Source organism: Squalius cephalus (assembly GCF_949319135.1).
Source record: "Squalius cephalus genome assembly, chromosome: 23".
NCBI classification, from domain to species: Eukaryota; Metazoa; Chordata; class Actinopteri; order Cypriniformes; family Leuciscidae; genus Squalius; species Squalius cephalus.
Genome location: NC_137144.1, coordinates 16,866,529 through 16,881,646, shown reverse-complemented (window position 1 = coordinate 16,881,646; position 15,118 = coordinate 16,866,529). Strand labels below are relative to the sequence as shown.

Below are 15,118 nucleotides of genomic sequence, written 5' to 3'. Positions count from 1 at the left end.
AAGACCCTGTCACTTTGACCATCTTAAAGACAATTTCTCTGAGTGAACTTAATCTATATTCAAATAACACTGCAATGCTAAATACTGACTTTTACATTTAAAAAAAAAATCTAGACAGACGAAAAACAGATCCACTCCTTGTAAATATACTGGATTAAGGTAAGGGATGCAGTGTTTCAGAGCTTGTTTTGGAAAATGATAGATGATGGCACTGCTGCCTCGAAAGCAAGGCTACTTTCAAGGACAAAACAATTGTGCATTTACCAATGAGGCCTTGATGTTTTGCTATTAAAGAAACAGCTCATAATTGAAGATGTAGGGCAGCTTTCTCAAATCAAGTCTATTTCAGTTCCAAAAGCATTACCCAATGACAGACTGCTAATGCATTCTTCCTGCATTCTTTGTAAGGTGTAACTTCAGGTTAGGTTGAATTAATATTTGACCATAATTAAAAGAGATAAGCTCCATAAAAACGCCAATTCATTTATTAATACTAGCTCTGTTTTCAATTACTGACCTTCATACAGTTTAATATAGTCTATCCGCTTTTCCACTGTCAGGTCAAACCGTTCTCGTTGCTTAACCGTTCCATTCCGTGCCGATCCGGCCCAGCCGGTACGGATATGGTTTCATTTTCCACTGCGGGGCTGATAACGGAGCTCTTTGGAATGTAATACAAATGCGTTAGTCCTTGCCTTGGTATGGTATGAGAGTTAAATAGGAGGATGATCAGATTTTAATTTTATTATTAACTTGCGTTAACCTTGCTCAAATAGCGTGCTTGGCTAGCTGGCAGCCAAGCAACAGACAAGTGACCAATCCTGAGTGGCCACATCATTACACGCACGTAGCACCAACCTTGCTGAGAATTTCACGCCAAGAACGGTTTGTAATCATGCTGTGCTGAACCAAGCTCAAGTGGAAATATAATTGGAACTGTTCCCTACCGTTCTTATAACCGTTCGGCCCAACGGTGGAAATAACTTAGGTAATAATAGCTACAGTAGTTCCTGTCCACTTCGTCAGACAAAATTGACTTTTTCAAATAAATTAATATTACTTCATTATTTACATGATTCCTATCTACCAAACTTACTTCATTTTAGAAAAGTGCAATCGTACTTGGTGCAACAATGTTATCATTATAAACACCTGCTGCTTTTATAATACTCTACTTGTCATTAAATCAAAACTGAACTGTAATAACTATATTAGCGTTAACTTGAAGTAAGGCTATAAAGAATTTCTAATTCCAGATAATACAATACATAGGAGTATTGTTTTATATATATATATATATGTATATATATATATATATATATATATATATATATATATATATATATATATAAACCAAACGTCTGTGTAATGACTCAGCATTTTCTCTGTCAAACAACACGCAAAAGGCACACGAGGGTTACCCTCACTGTCTGCTCTCACAACAACCATGAAATCTATTTAATTCTATTTATTAGTCTCTCTATAACAAATGTCTCTATTGCTACATTTTGATATATAGTGTCATTTCCACAGCTAGTTTCCTTTTAAACCAGTTAAACCTAAAGTGCTTGTGGGTCAGGGAATCTCAGCTTGGGGAAAAACAAAATCTGGTCAAGTACTGTATATCAGCCTAACACAAACAAAACATTCAGAAAGTTACAAGTCTGGATCCTCCACATTAAAATATAAAACAGATGAAGTTGATCCTAAAGTGGCCACATTTAAATTTCAATCATACTTTGATGATTTTATATAAAATTATCATAACAAAATCACTCAAGCAACAGACCATCATGTAATTGACAATAAAATACAATTTCCATCTGACTCTAATGGTGGTCTACTCAAATAATGGACAGATGGGATGCGAGATGCTCGTTATTAGTCAGTTTTTGAAGAGAAAGGTGGACCCCAACAGAACCCCTGAACGGATCCCTAGATTGATATACCTACAAAGTTTAATCTGAAGAGTATCATGCTTTAGGAAGGTAGCCACAATGCCAAATAAAAACAACTGTTATTCTTTCTATAACCTTCTATAACCAGTCATATTTTCATATCAGAGCCTATTCAACCAAGATCTGTCATATCAGTGAATTGGTAGTTTGTAAAGATGCCATCTACTTTGCCTTGCTCTTAAAAGCATGTATAAGCATGTACAGTCTTCACTACTATCACATAATTGAGATAAAACTATTTTGGATTGCATGTTTGAATAAAGAATGATCCATCTCTTGTTAACTAAAGGACATAAATCTTGGATTATGGTTGATTTTTGTTTTTAAATCACCATTTCAAAGAAGAACTGAGATTTGGCACAAAACCTCTTTGGATTAGCAATTTAGAGTACAGTTATTTCTTTCTTCACTCTATATGCTGGTATGTGATCTCATGGAGAGACTGTGTCTAGCCTCATTGTAATAGTAGCTCACAAGACAAAACTGTTTTGAGTCTGTTCTTGAAGTTATTTGCTCTAAGGCCATGTGACCTTATGTTTTAGAGTATTTTTTCCCAGGCAACTGTGTCTATATGTAGCTAAGATTGATGATAAATGATGCAGAACATTAATTAGATGGTGCATTGACCAACTTAGAGCGGGCATTTTTTGTGCTTCGAAATTCGAATTCCAGGCAGGACAAAATCTTGGTCTCTTTAAGTTGTGTTAAAGAATATAAGTAAACTCAATTTGCAATGCAACTTCAGCCTACGTTGAACATTATATTACTATTTCATAGCAGCTAGCTAGTGAACATTCAGTTTTCTGCCAAAGCCTCGCAGAAGCAATCAAAAATGTACAATAGATTCAGGACCAAAGCTTACATTAAAGTCCTTTGACAGCACTAGGATTTTGTTGCATTTTGAGGATTAGAATATCAACTATAAATATTAGCGGACGGAAGGCTGTGGGTGGAGTAACTCATCTAAGCCTAAAAGATTAGAAATGAATGAAGAATGAATGGCAAGCTTTAAAAAGAAAAACAATTCAAAATTCTATTTTGCAGGCAGGGAAAGATTCATCTTGCATGACCACTGTGCTGCTGCTGGCCAAGACCATTATATTCAGGTCCTGCTGTTTCTCATGGGTCTGCTGATACCAGTCCCGAGTTACCTCTGTGTCATGTGTAGGGATTAAAGTGACCTGAATGAGAAGAAGATTGTCATTGTCAGATTAACTATAAAAGATGGTGGTTCTGCTTGCAAGTAAGACCTTATTTCAAACATTTTGAGCGACCTCCTCTCCTAAAATATAAATACATGCAATGTAATTTCATGCATAAAATCCCATTTTTACTGTGAGACAAAAAAAACTTGTTAAACAATTGGCTTTTATCTTGTACTAAAGCTAAAACTTTTTTTTCTTCTTCACAAAACTAAATAGATTTTTTTCCAACTAGTTTTATTTTTAAAACTAGTACAGTAAAGGATATTGAAAATAAAAAATATAGAAATAAAAATATAGGATAAAATAAAATATTATAAAAATATTATATTCTAAAAAACAGTTTAGAAAACAGTAATAGAAAATAGTAATGTCAATTTTCACATAAATCCTTACATTAAACATATTTAATTAATATTTTGAGTCAATTTTTTTGCGTACTCCCTAACACTCCTTGTGTCCCCAGATAACAGTTTAGAAACTGCTATTTTGGAGAATTACTACAACAGACGCACCAACTTTGTTCCATGACTTTTAGTTTTTAGTGTAAAGTCAAATGGTACCTGGAGATTAGTGCCCCATTGCGCTTTCCCTTCTAGGAGTGCATCTAGAACTGCACGACTGGGTTCACCACTGCCTGGATCATTTCCACTGACGACGTAGTATGCTGCTCGCACTCGCTTGAAGAACTCTTGATCAACATTTTTAGCACTGCAGTGGTTGGGAATGTAAGCTAGGTCGACATAGATGGATGGTCCAGGTGGAGTCCCAGTGCTGGATTTCAGGTTGGAGCCTAAACATTTTTAACATTGGTTATTAGATAATTGTCTGGCTTATACTGATATTTATTTTTATGTTATGTTCGATAAACAATAAATGGACATTATAAAAAATAGCTGTACTAGTTTGTCTAAATAAATTAAAAACAATGCATTAAATACTTAAAGTGAATTTAGGCATCACAACATTACAGTATGAAAAACATTAATTTTGAGATTTGCACTTAACAGTATTATAAAATAGTATTTTTGAACATTACTTTAAGTGAGTGTTACATGACAGCAAAGGTAATTTAAATGTAAAAATGCCAGCTAAATATTCAATTTCGACAGATAAATGAATAAAATCTAATGTATCATGCGTCCTGATAGTTGTACCTGCATTACTCTTAACACCATTGACCAATCCTCTTCCTGGGTTGTATATGTCACCCCTCGATCCCTGTGTCTCAGACATTTTGGACAAGCGAAAAGTCTTCTCTGAATCTTTTCTTTTAAGAGCATGAGGTGAGGAGTCTTTGGATGTCTGCTTCACAGGGGTAGTAGATCTCCTGCCTTTTGCATCTCCTTTACGTGACGGCGATGCAGATTTTCCCAGTGTCTTCCTCAAGCCTCTAGTTTTAAGGTCTTTCTTCACTGGGCGTTCTGTGTGGGTCTGGCCATTAAGAAGGGCCTCTGGGTCCACCATGCACACATCAGGGTGTGGTGGGTGAGGAAGAGGGTCTTTCACTGGCATGGGAGGGGGATCATGACTCCTCGGGGAGGAGGAATGATGGCTTCCTCCACTGCTGCCAGCTGCAGACATTTTGTCTACTGGTAGATGTTCTGCATCTTCATCAGAGTCAAGGTTTCCTTCTGCTGTAATTGATGGACATTCTTCAGTCTCTGGAGGAACATCTGAGTCAGACTGAGATGGGAGTGACTCGCTCAAAGATGTAGGAGGAGTTTCCTCCCCTGCTAGCATAATGCTGTGCCCTGTTGCTGTACTGCTCGGGATGCTGTGCGATCCCTCCTTGCTTTCCTCTTGGCGACTGTGGGGATGACTATGCTGCTGCTTGTGGGATCTCCTTTTGACAGAGTGCTGCTCACGCTCATCATCTCTTGAATGATCACTTCTGGCATCTTCCTCTTCCTCCTCACTTGATAACCCATGTGGGCTTGGATTAATAAAGGACGGCGAGATATCTCCTTTACGGTGTTTGAAAAGCGAAGGTGAATGGGAGGATGTGGCCTCCATACCGAGATCAGAGGGTCGAGTAAATCCTTCATCTGACTTCTTGGAGACCTCAGGGTAACAAGCCTGTGCTCCTGATGGTGGAGTTGGTGGATGTTCTTTTGAATCATACTTCACTTTCTCCTCTTCAGCCCCCTCTTCCTCCTCTATACCTTCATAAACATCTTCCACATAGCCAGGCGGAGCCTTTAGACATACAACATCTTCATGCTGCATTGTGGACGCAAGGGTTTTTTCCTTACATTCCTTTTCTACAAACATTTCAGTTTGTTCTACCTCTTTCTTTACTTTTGACTCTTCAGGTTTCCCTTCACTTTCGCTCTTTTGCTCTGACTTCTTGCCACAATCTAGGATCTCTCCCATCTTTTCTGACCTCACTTCAACCTCCTTTTCAGAATGTATCTGTTCTTCCTCCATTGCTTTATGTTTTACTTCTTCTTTCTCATCTGTCTTACTCTTCTCTTCATATTCCATCTTGCTCACTTTTGCTTCTTCAATTTCAACCCTTTCCTGTACTTTCTCAGCCAAGTCTTTAATTTCCTCAGACTTCTCTGCCCCTTCTTGCTTCATATATTGTTCACTTAATGTGCTAGTACTGAGAGTCCCACAAGCTGTGACTGGCACCTTCTGAGAACTTGTAATCTCTGTTGGTCCATCTGTGCTGTGCAGATCAAATGAATGTAATGTTGTGGTTGAGGGTATTACATTAGTATGTTGCTCTGGTACAGACGCTGTGCTTAATTTTTCAGAAGCTGAAGATATTTCACACTCAATTCTGCATGGCAAGGTTCCTTCCTCAAAATTGCTTTTGTTATCCTCAGGCTCATCATCAGAGGATTTTTCTTGTGAGTGTTTGTCTGCAGAGTCAGCCTTTGCCAAAGGTACAATGTCGAACTTGAGGGATGTGGGAGATGCCAGCTCAGTTGGGTGAGTTGTATGCTCAGAAGTTGCTGATTCTGGCAGTTTTGAAGAATGTGTTTCTGCTCCATGTTTAGGATCAGAGACTAGATCCCTGTCAGATTTAATGCTCGACATATCTTCCTCTGACTTTTCCTCTGCCGATGATGTTTGATCCTGAAGAAATGATTTGGATTCCTCCAGGGGACTTAGAGGAGAAAACCTGGCAAGACTGGATATTGACTCAGCTGTTGTTGTAGCAGGTGTCATTCGATCTGAGACTTCCATATATTCATCTTTTTTTAAACAAGGCAAATCCATAACGGGTGACTCTTCCTCTTTCAGGGATGAGTACTCAAATGATATACTGTCTCCATCTGACCTTAGTTGGACACTAGGAATAGTAATCTGTGGTTCTAGCCCTTCTCCAAGGTGTTGACCAGTTGAATATGAGGCAGAGGTTGAAGAAGAGTAACTAAAGGATGAAGATGATGAGTAAGTTGTATCAGTCATGGCTGCTTGAGCAACAGCTAGGGATTCAGACACTTCATGCTTTTTATCAGAAGTTTTCTGTGGTTCATGTTTGTCATCGCTGGATTTGGGTTTGTCAGATAGGACTGAACTAGTATCTTCTTTCTTGGACTGTTCACGCTCCTTGCTGATTACATCATGATGCTCTCCATGTACTGATGATGGCTTTGCTGTGGGGGACATTTTTTCTGTGTATGAGTCACCAACCATGTCTGTCTGTAGAACTTTTGCAGTTGCTCCAAAAGCTAAGGAACCAGTAGTGTCTTCTTGTTTTGTTTCGAGTGGTTTAGATGTAGTCGTGGTATCAAATGCTGCTTTAGACTCTTTCTCAGACATCTCTCTGGCACCCTTTTCAACATCCAAGTCACTTGCATTTTCCTCGTCCTCTTCCTCTTCCTCATCCTCATAGTCATCCTCTTCTTCTGCAAATATTTTTTGGCTTCTGACTAAGCATTCCTCTGTCTCTGCACTCACAATCAATGTCTTGCTGGAAAGAGAATCTGTTTTGCCAGTGCACTCAACTGCAAGAACATTGTCATCAACTTTCATAGACTGCCCTGAAGAACCAGGAGTGGCGGTGCTGGGATCTTCAGCCGATAACCTGGCAGGAAGCATGTCTTTTTCAGGTGGTGAGTACCGACCAGAAGAAAATGTGTCACCTTTGCTTTCAGCTGAATCCAGTTTGTTTTTATCTTTGTTACCATGACTTGATATTGGACTCTCCATTTTGTTCTCATCGAAGGCAGATGTTGATGAAGTTGTTTGACTCTGAAGACTTTGATCTTCTGATGATGTGAGAGGGCCTTGTGGAGGGGAAGCTTCAGTCACGTGGGTTTTGGTCTTGTCCAAGTCCTCTGATTGAGACGTTGCCAATATTTCATCTGTTTTATGGTCTTTCTCTTGCATATCAGGTTTTGAAAGGCAGGAAGCAGATGTACATGGTTCTTTATCCAACAATTTAACATGACTCTCATCATCTTTTCCTTGAGGAGGAAAATGTGTGACCTCTTTCTCCTTCTCCTTTTCTTCTCTCTCCAATTTCTCTGATTTGTCTTGCAAATCACTAGAGGCAAATGAGCTTGAACCTGCTACCGAAATGGCTTTGCTGTCATATTTAAAACTATTGTCAACAAAAAGATCTGGTCTCTCTTCTCTAACCAATTCTTCCTCTTGGTATTGCTCCTTATTGTCTTGCTCTGAGTAGGCACTGTGGCTGCTGTGAATACTTGAAGTCTGGTAATCAACCTTGCTAAAAGACACTGGCTCATCATCCCTTTGTTCCTCTTCTGAACATGTAGCTCCAAGCAACGAGGCCTGACTTTTTCTATTGCCATCTAAATCTCTATCCAGACTAGGGTACTGGTCCTCTTCCTCTCTTTCTCGCTCAGTGCCTTTTGAAATGGGCTTTTCATAAGGCTCATATTTAGAAGCTTCATAGCTTTCTTTTTCCACTTCATACATCATCTTGTCATCAGATTTTATTCTCTCACTATCAGCCTTTTCAGCACATTTCTCATCAGCACTGTCCGTCTTTTGAAAATCAGAATGTGACTCTAACCCTGGAGAGGCAGCTTCTCGTTCTCCTTCCCTTTCCCTCTCATCCTCCTTCTGAAGTTTTGTGGCTTCCTTTTCAGAGATCAATGTTTGATGTTGACTATCCTCAACACTGCCTTGATTGTCGAAGCTAGGCAGTGTGATACTCATTGGTTTGCTCTCAGTAAGAGTCTCTGTGACCGTTTTTTTACTTGTTTCTGCAGTAGGTGAAAGTGATGTTGTATCAACCTTGCACTCCTCTGGTTTAGTTGATGAGCCACTTGAATCTCTAGTTAACTCTTTCTCTTCTAAATGGGCCACAATTTCCTCTTTTTTCATACTTGACTCAGGTGGTTGTGCAGAACTGCTTGCCTTTGGTTCCTCTAAATTCCATGGTTCCACTGATAATGGTCTTGAACCAGCACCTCCCATACAAACAGCATCTCCTTCATCCTCCTCAGTACTTTCATCTTCATCTGAAAATTTGGTTGGAAATGTAGATTCAAAGGTTGACTTGATGTCTTTTGTTTTGTCTACAGTTGAGGTTTCTTCAATGCATTTTTCTTTATAATCCAAGTTTAATTTGAATCCAATGTCTGATGAAAGAAATGTATGTGTTTCATGTAATGATGCGTCTTGTTTGATATCTTCTTTAGGTTCATCTTTCAATTCCAATTTCTCTTTACAGGTGAGATCTGAGGTCTCAAACATCTGTTCTGAAGATTTATCCAGAGATTTCTGTTTGGCTCCCAAGTCAATTTTTGTGTCTAATTCATCGGACACCAATTTTGACACATCTTCTTTCATGAATTGCTCCTCAGACTCTTTGCTAACCTTTGAATCAATTGTTTTATCTTCTACAATGGGAAGGTCTACAGTACCGTGTTCTGATTTTGAAACCACAGATTTAGATTCTGATGTAATCTGTTCTGTCTTTTCTTCTACCACAGATATGGCCTTAAGTTTTTGTTTTGTGTCTGATGGTGCATCTGTCACCATACTTGTTTGAGATACTTCAGTTACGGTATCTTCTGTGTGTTTTTCTTCATACTGTTGGTCCTTCTTAGCACCCATATCGGTACTATCAGATAGTGATTGATCCGTAGATATCTGAAGCTGAGTATGCTCCACATACTTATCTTTAGATTCATATGGTTTTGAGGATATGTCTTCAAACTCAACTGGTTGTTCAGATTTGACAAATACGCCTTTGCTTATTTCATCCTCTTTAGCTTGCAAAACTTCTTTCTCTGATTCTCTTATTGCCTGGGAGTCGCTCTTCACTACAGATTCAAAATCAGATTTAGAGATGGTAAGCTTATCTTCTTTTTCATAAGTCTGACATTCTGTAGGTTCTTCGTCCATTTTGAGAGTTAGCTTCACAACCTCTTTGTTTTTGCAATCCTGTTCATCTTTAGCAGACAAATCTAATTTCTCAGATTCAGACAGCAAGACTTGACCTTGGATCAATGCTGGTTCATCTTTAGATTCTTGGTCTAATATTAGTGAGGAATCCATTTTGTCTGAAATGGATATTTGTGTTTTGGATTTAGTGTCTTCTACAGTTTTTTCCATATCTTGGCTAGTTTGGTGCATATCATCTGTGTCCTGTGAAATGATGGTATGTGAAATTTGAGGCTCTTTTTTGGAGGATACATCTGCTTTTTCTAAATGTTGTGTGGTTTGAGTTTCTTTCAATAGTTTCTCCTTCAAGTCTTCATCTTGTTTACTAGTAATTTCAGTCTCACTTTGAGTTGCCCCTAATATATGAGGTTCCATCTCTTGCACAGACTTTCCTTTAGATTTTTGTTCATCTTTAGCAGACACTTCTGCATGCATCTCTATAGATTGAAAATCTGGCTTTGAGAGGGAAATTTGCTCTTGTGTCACAGATTTTACTTCCTCTTTATTTGTATCCTTAGATTCTTCATGTTCTTTGGCAGCTGAAATCTTTTTCTCATATGTCAGCCCAGCCTCACTTTTACTTTCCACCTTTTCTTCATCTTTTAAGGCAACATCTGTTTTTTCACTTAACTGTTGTATTTGAGATTTGAGGCCATCTGTGTCTTCCTTAAACAGGGCTATACAGATGAATGAGTCAGTTTCCTCTGAAGCCACATGTTCAGGTATGATATCAAGTGACTCTGATTTCTGCTCAGAGGTCTTTTCAGGTTTAGTTGTCATATCTGTCTCTACAGTGTCCTGCGTCTCTATGTGAGATGTTGATGGTTCTGCTTTGATGTCTGGGCTTTCTAAAAACTGACCAGATGCATCAGTCAGATCTTTCTCTTTGGATTCTTTTACCAAGTTAGAAGAAATTTGGTCTTTCTCTGATTGAATTTCTTGTTTCTCCTGTTTCTCTATCTCTGACCTTTCCAGAACTGCTGGAGGGCTCTTATCTTGAAACTCTTCTTCATTCTCATTTTTCTTTTCATAATCCTCTTTAGGCGGCAATGCTGCCTTTTCAGGTAAGGCAACATCTGTTTTTTCACTTAACTGTTGTATTTGAGATTTGAGGCCATCCGTGTCTTCCTTAAACAGGGCTATACAGATGAATGAATCAGTTTCCTCTGAAGCCACATGTTCAGGTATAATATCAAGTGACTCTGATTTCTGCTCAGAGGTCTTTTCCGGTTTAGTTGTCATATCTGTCTCTACAGTGTCCTGTGTCTCTGTATGAGATGTTGATGTTTCTGCTTTGATGTCTGGGCTTTCTAAAAACTGACCAGATGCATCAGTCAGATCTTTCTCTTTGGATTCTTTTACCAAGTTAGAAGAAATTTGGTCTTTCTCTGATTGAGTTTCTTGTTTCTCCTGTTTCTCTATCTCCGACCTTTCCAGAACTGCTGGAGAACTCTTATCTTGAAACTCTTCTTCATTTGCATTTTTCTTATCAAAATCCTCTTTAGACGGCAATGCTGCCTTTTCAGGTTCTGATATTACATCACCTTTATCTGCCTCTGCATACTTTAATAATTGGTCTTTCTCCTTATGCTTTTCTTCAGCATCATCTCTCTTACCATCCTTTTCTTTCTCCTTCTCTCTTTTCTCTTCTTTGTCTGTGGATGATTTTAAATCAGAAGTTTCCTCAACGTCATGATCATCAGATAACTTGCTATCTTTATCCTCAAGAATTACAGCCTTACTGCTCTCTTTTAAGTCCTCTTGAACTTCGCCCTTCTTTTCAACACTTGGATCAGGCATTACCTTTGTATCACTAATTTCTTTTGATGGTAGAATTGATATACTTTCTTTTTTAGCTAAGAAGTCCTCAACAAGTGGAGATGGTGCAGAGGTTGCTTCCTGGATTATCTTTTTTTCTTCCTCCTCTGCATTAGGTATTTCCTTCTCATCTAAAATGTCAGATTTTTGTTTCTCACTCTCCTTTTCAAATTTAATTTCAGTGGGGCTAAGTGGCACTCCTTGTTCTTGAAGGGTCTCTTTAAGGAGCATTTTATCTTTCCTTTCCACAGGTGACATTCTGAAGGGAGAGTGAGATGCACTAGGTGGTCCAGAATGTGTAGGAGTAGCCATTTTCACAGTGCTGTCATCAGGGCTAATACACCGGTCTTCCACCTCTGGAAAAACACTAGCTTCAGAAACAGGAAGCTTAGAATCACTGTGCAATGGGGAAGAGAGTATTGTTTGTACTTCAAAAGAGGAATCCTCCCTTGGAGGTGACACTGATGCCTTCTCCATCTCAGGAGGTGAGAATTTTTCATCAGATGAAGTATCAGGAACTAAAGGCACAAGACTTTTGGGTTTGTCCATTTCTTTCTCCTTGTGTTCAAGTTTATCAGGTGAGGCATATCCTTCTTGTAACTTTCCAAGTGAAATGTCAACATTTGGTGTTTGATCTTCATATTCATCCTCCTCTTCATCATCGTAATGAGCAGCCAACTCAATTCCCTCGGTTTTACCTTCTAAGGGAAGTGGAGGAGATTCATCAGAGGGAGATGATTTGAAGCACTTGTCCTCCTCTAAGGAGGATGTTGGTGAGATGGTTCCAGCGGAATGTAGGTACTCTTTTTCTTGGGTGGCCTCAGTCTGAGTAACCGGTTGAACGGTGTCCAAGACCAGGGAGCTTTTTCCAGTGTCTTCAGTCTGAGGTGCTGTGACTGATGCCACTGACTGATCTTCCGCAACGGAAGTGGGTAAAGAAGACAGTTTGTCATACTCTGTTATGGATGTTGCTGAAGAAACATGTTCCTCTTCAGCTAATGGAGCTGCGAGTATGCTGGTGTAGATGGAAATAGCTGGCTCCTGTACACCCATCAATACTTTGCCTGTCCCATTGCCCATTGCAGCTGCTTGTATTTCTCTCATTCCAGGGATGGCATCAAAGGAGCCTGGTTGGTCTGGGACAGAGACATCATAGCTACCAACCTCATATTGAAGGTGTGGTATCCTGTCCTCTGCTTCTTCGTGGATCTCCTCATCTGAGATGGTTTGCTCAGTCTCAGAGTAACCTGGTATGGTTTCATCCTGGATATATGATAAGTTTTCTGCTGCAGCAGCTCCTTGGGCTGTAGAGGTAATGCCAGCTGTGACACCTCCAACATTTGACAAGTATGCATCCTCTTCTTCCTTGATTTTCTCAGCAGAGAGATCTTTTATTTCTTCATCTGCAATGGCATCCAAATCCTCTGCCTCCTCTAACTCAGCTTTTTCAATAACATCCTCTTCTTCAAGCTGCTCCTCTTCGACGTCAATCTTTTTTACCTCTGCTTGTTTTTGCTTCTCCATTTCCTCAACTTCATGTTTTCTGTCCACTCCCTCCAAGTCTTTGGATTCCTTTGCTCCCTCTTCGTCTTCTTCATCTCCTATTCCCATGTCTTCCTCCTCCTCCTCCTCTTCCTCTGTCTTCTTAACAGGCTTTATCTCAACCTCCTCCTCATCTTCATCTTCAATTGCAGCACCCTCATCCTCAAATTTCTCTAATTCTGATGTTTGGGGCTCATCCTGTTGTTCTTTTACTTCTGCTGATGGCACTTCTTTGATTTCTGCTGATAGGGCTACTTCTTTCTCTGTAGTTTTCTGTTCCACAATATCGGTTTCTGTAACATGATCTTGTTCTTGTTCCTCAGCAGCATTTGAAGTTTCATCGTCTCTTTCACCTGGTAATCTGGAGACAGTAAGGGCACTTTTAGGGGCTTCAGAGTGATCTGTCGCTTCAGTAGGTCTCATTTTATCAAAGTCTTTTGTTAAATCTTTAAGAGTAGATGGAGAAAATATAGCTTCTCCTGTCCCATTCTCCTGTTTATCATGCTTGATCTTTTCAGCCACTGGTTCTGCCTCAATCTCTGCACACTCTGCCTTGGCAGTTGTAGGTTTGCTCTTTGTTGTTTTGGATTTGCCTTGAGTTTTGGCCTTGTGGAGGGTCTTTCTGACCTCTGGTGTGAAAGGTTTCAGGTCAGGTTTAGTAATTTTCCTCAGCTCGGGTTTTGAAGTGTCCTTGGCTTTAAACTTTTTCTCATCTTTTTTCAAACCATCATCTTTTTTAATTTCACGTTTTTCTTTCTTAACTTCCCTCTTTTCTTTGTCTTTCTTTTCATCCATTTTGGACAACCTTTCCTTTGGGTGTTTTTTCAGCGATTTCTCCTTCAATAACTTTTTCTTTTCTGTCACTTCTGTTTTCGGTTTCAATGGCTTGGTGTGCTTCTTTTCTTCTTTTTTCTCAATCTTGTTCTCTTTGACAGAGTCACTCTTCGTTTCGATTATGGATGCATCCTCATGCTCGTCGGTTTCTTTCTTAGGCTTAGTTGGTGCATGAGTCTTGGGAGATGATTTGAGACTTTCTTTGCTGTCAGTTCTTTGCTTTAGCTTTGTTTGTTTTACAGCTGAAGGTGAAACAGCAGAATTTATGTCTTTTTGTGTGGCTACTGGATACCGCAAGAAATCAAGGTGCTTCAACTTTTCAAGCCCTTCAAGGATTTTGTTCTGAGGTGCATTTCCAGGGAATAAAACCCTTACGATTTTCTCCGAGGGGTTGGCAGGAAGCCATACGACGAGAGCAGCAATAGATGTCAAATAAGGTACAGATATTTCTCCCTCTTTTCCATTGGGAAGCACTATCCCTGTCTTGGCCTTACTGTTACCTGCCCACTTCTGCATGAGGAACTGCATTTCCTTACTGTCTTTCACAGGGTTCAGGACAAACATGTCCAACCTGCCTACACCCATCTTGTGAAAAAGTGTAATTGGCTCAATGGTATTACTAACCACTCGAAAAAGAGGCTCAGACTTAATTCCCAGCTTGCTGAGGTATTGCAATGTAAGAGAGGCTTCCTCAATACTTCGCTTAACTTTCAAATTCGATTCTGATGTGCGAAGCTTCTCAGGTACATTGAAGAATACGACTCCGATCTCTGGCGATATCAGGTTCTTCATCCAATCACTGTAGGTAGTTGAGCCTTGAGACTGCTCTTCCTCCTGCTCTGCAACCTTCCTTTGAAGGAGTCCATTGATCCCAGGAAGATTATCAGCACCAATATGGGTGAGAAGGATAGAATCAATACGATCTAAATGTCTGACAAGCTTCCAAAAGCATGACCTTCTGTCAGAGCCACCATCAATCAGAATGTTAAAACCATTGACTGCAAAAAGCGCAGAATCCCCCCGTCCACCAGGAAAGATGTAGCAGCAAGGCTTTGAGAGCTTTAAGAATCCTCCAGACGTTGGAGGCTCAAGAAGGTCAAATGGGGACGGTACATCCACAGTCTCAGATATATATTCGGTAAACTCAGTGACCCCCTCCATTTTAGGGAGTATGGGCTCTGGATTCAGCCTATAATTCAGCAACTCCCTAATATGTTGCTGTTGTCCCAGAGAGTTCCAGCCTGCCTCACCACGACAAGACACAGTCAGTGATCCCCGCTGTCCAGAGCTGGCTTTAACCAGCAAATTACTGACCTACATGAGGAAAGCAAGTAAAAAATGAGTGAAGATATATTGTGCTTTATCAATTTGAATACAATTATATAT

At 39.7% G+C, this 15,118-nt stretch overlaps 1 protein-coding gene across 2 annotated transcripts in view; it reads right to left on the bottom strand.

The window, feature by feature from the left end:
• Positions 1–1,460: 1,460 nt before the first annotated feature.
• map1ab (microtubule-associated protein 1Ab) overlaps positions 1,461–15,118 on the bottom strand; it is a 35,821-nt gene continuing 22,163 nt past the window's right edge. For both annotated transcript variants that reach the window (XM_079859080.1, XM_079859081.1), the window contains 3 exons: positions 4,318–15,046; positions 3,724–3,953; positions 1,461–3,139 (listed from right to left, as the gene is read on the bottom strand). In XM_079859080.1, the coding sequence (XP_079715206.1) occupies positions 2,984–3,139; positions 3,724–3,953; positions 4,318–15,046 (11,115 nt within the window). In that variant the 3' untranslated portion in view covers positions 1,461–2,983. The remainder of the gene's footprint in view (positions 3,140–3,723; positions 3,954–4,317; positions 15,047–15,118) is intronic.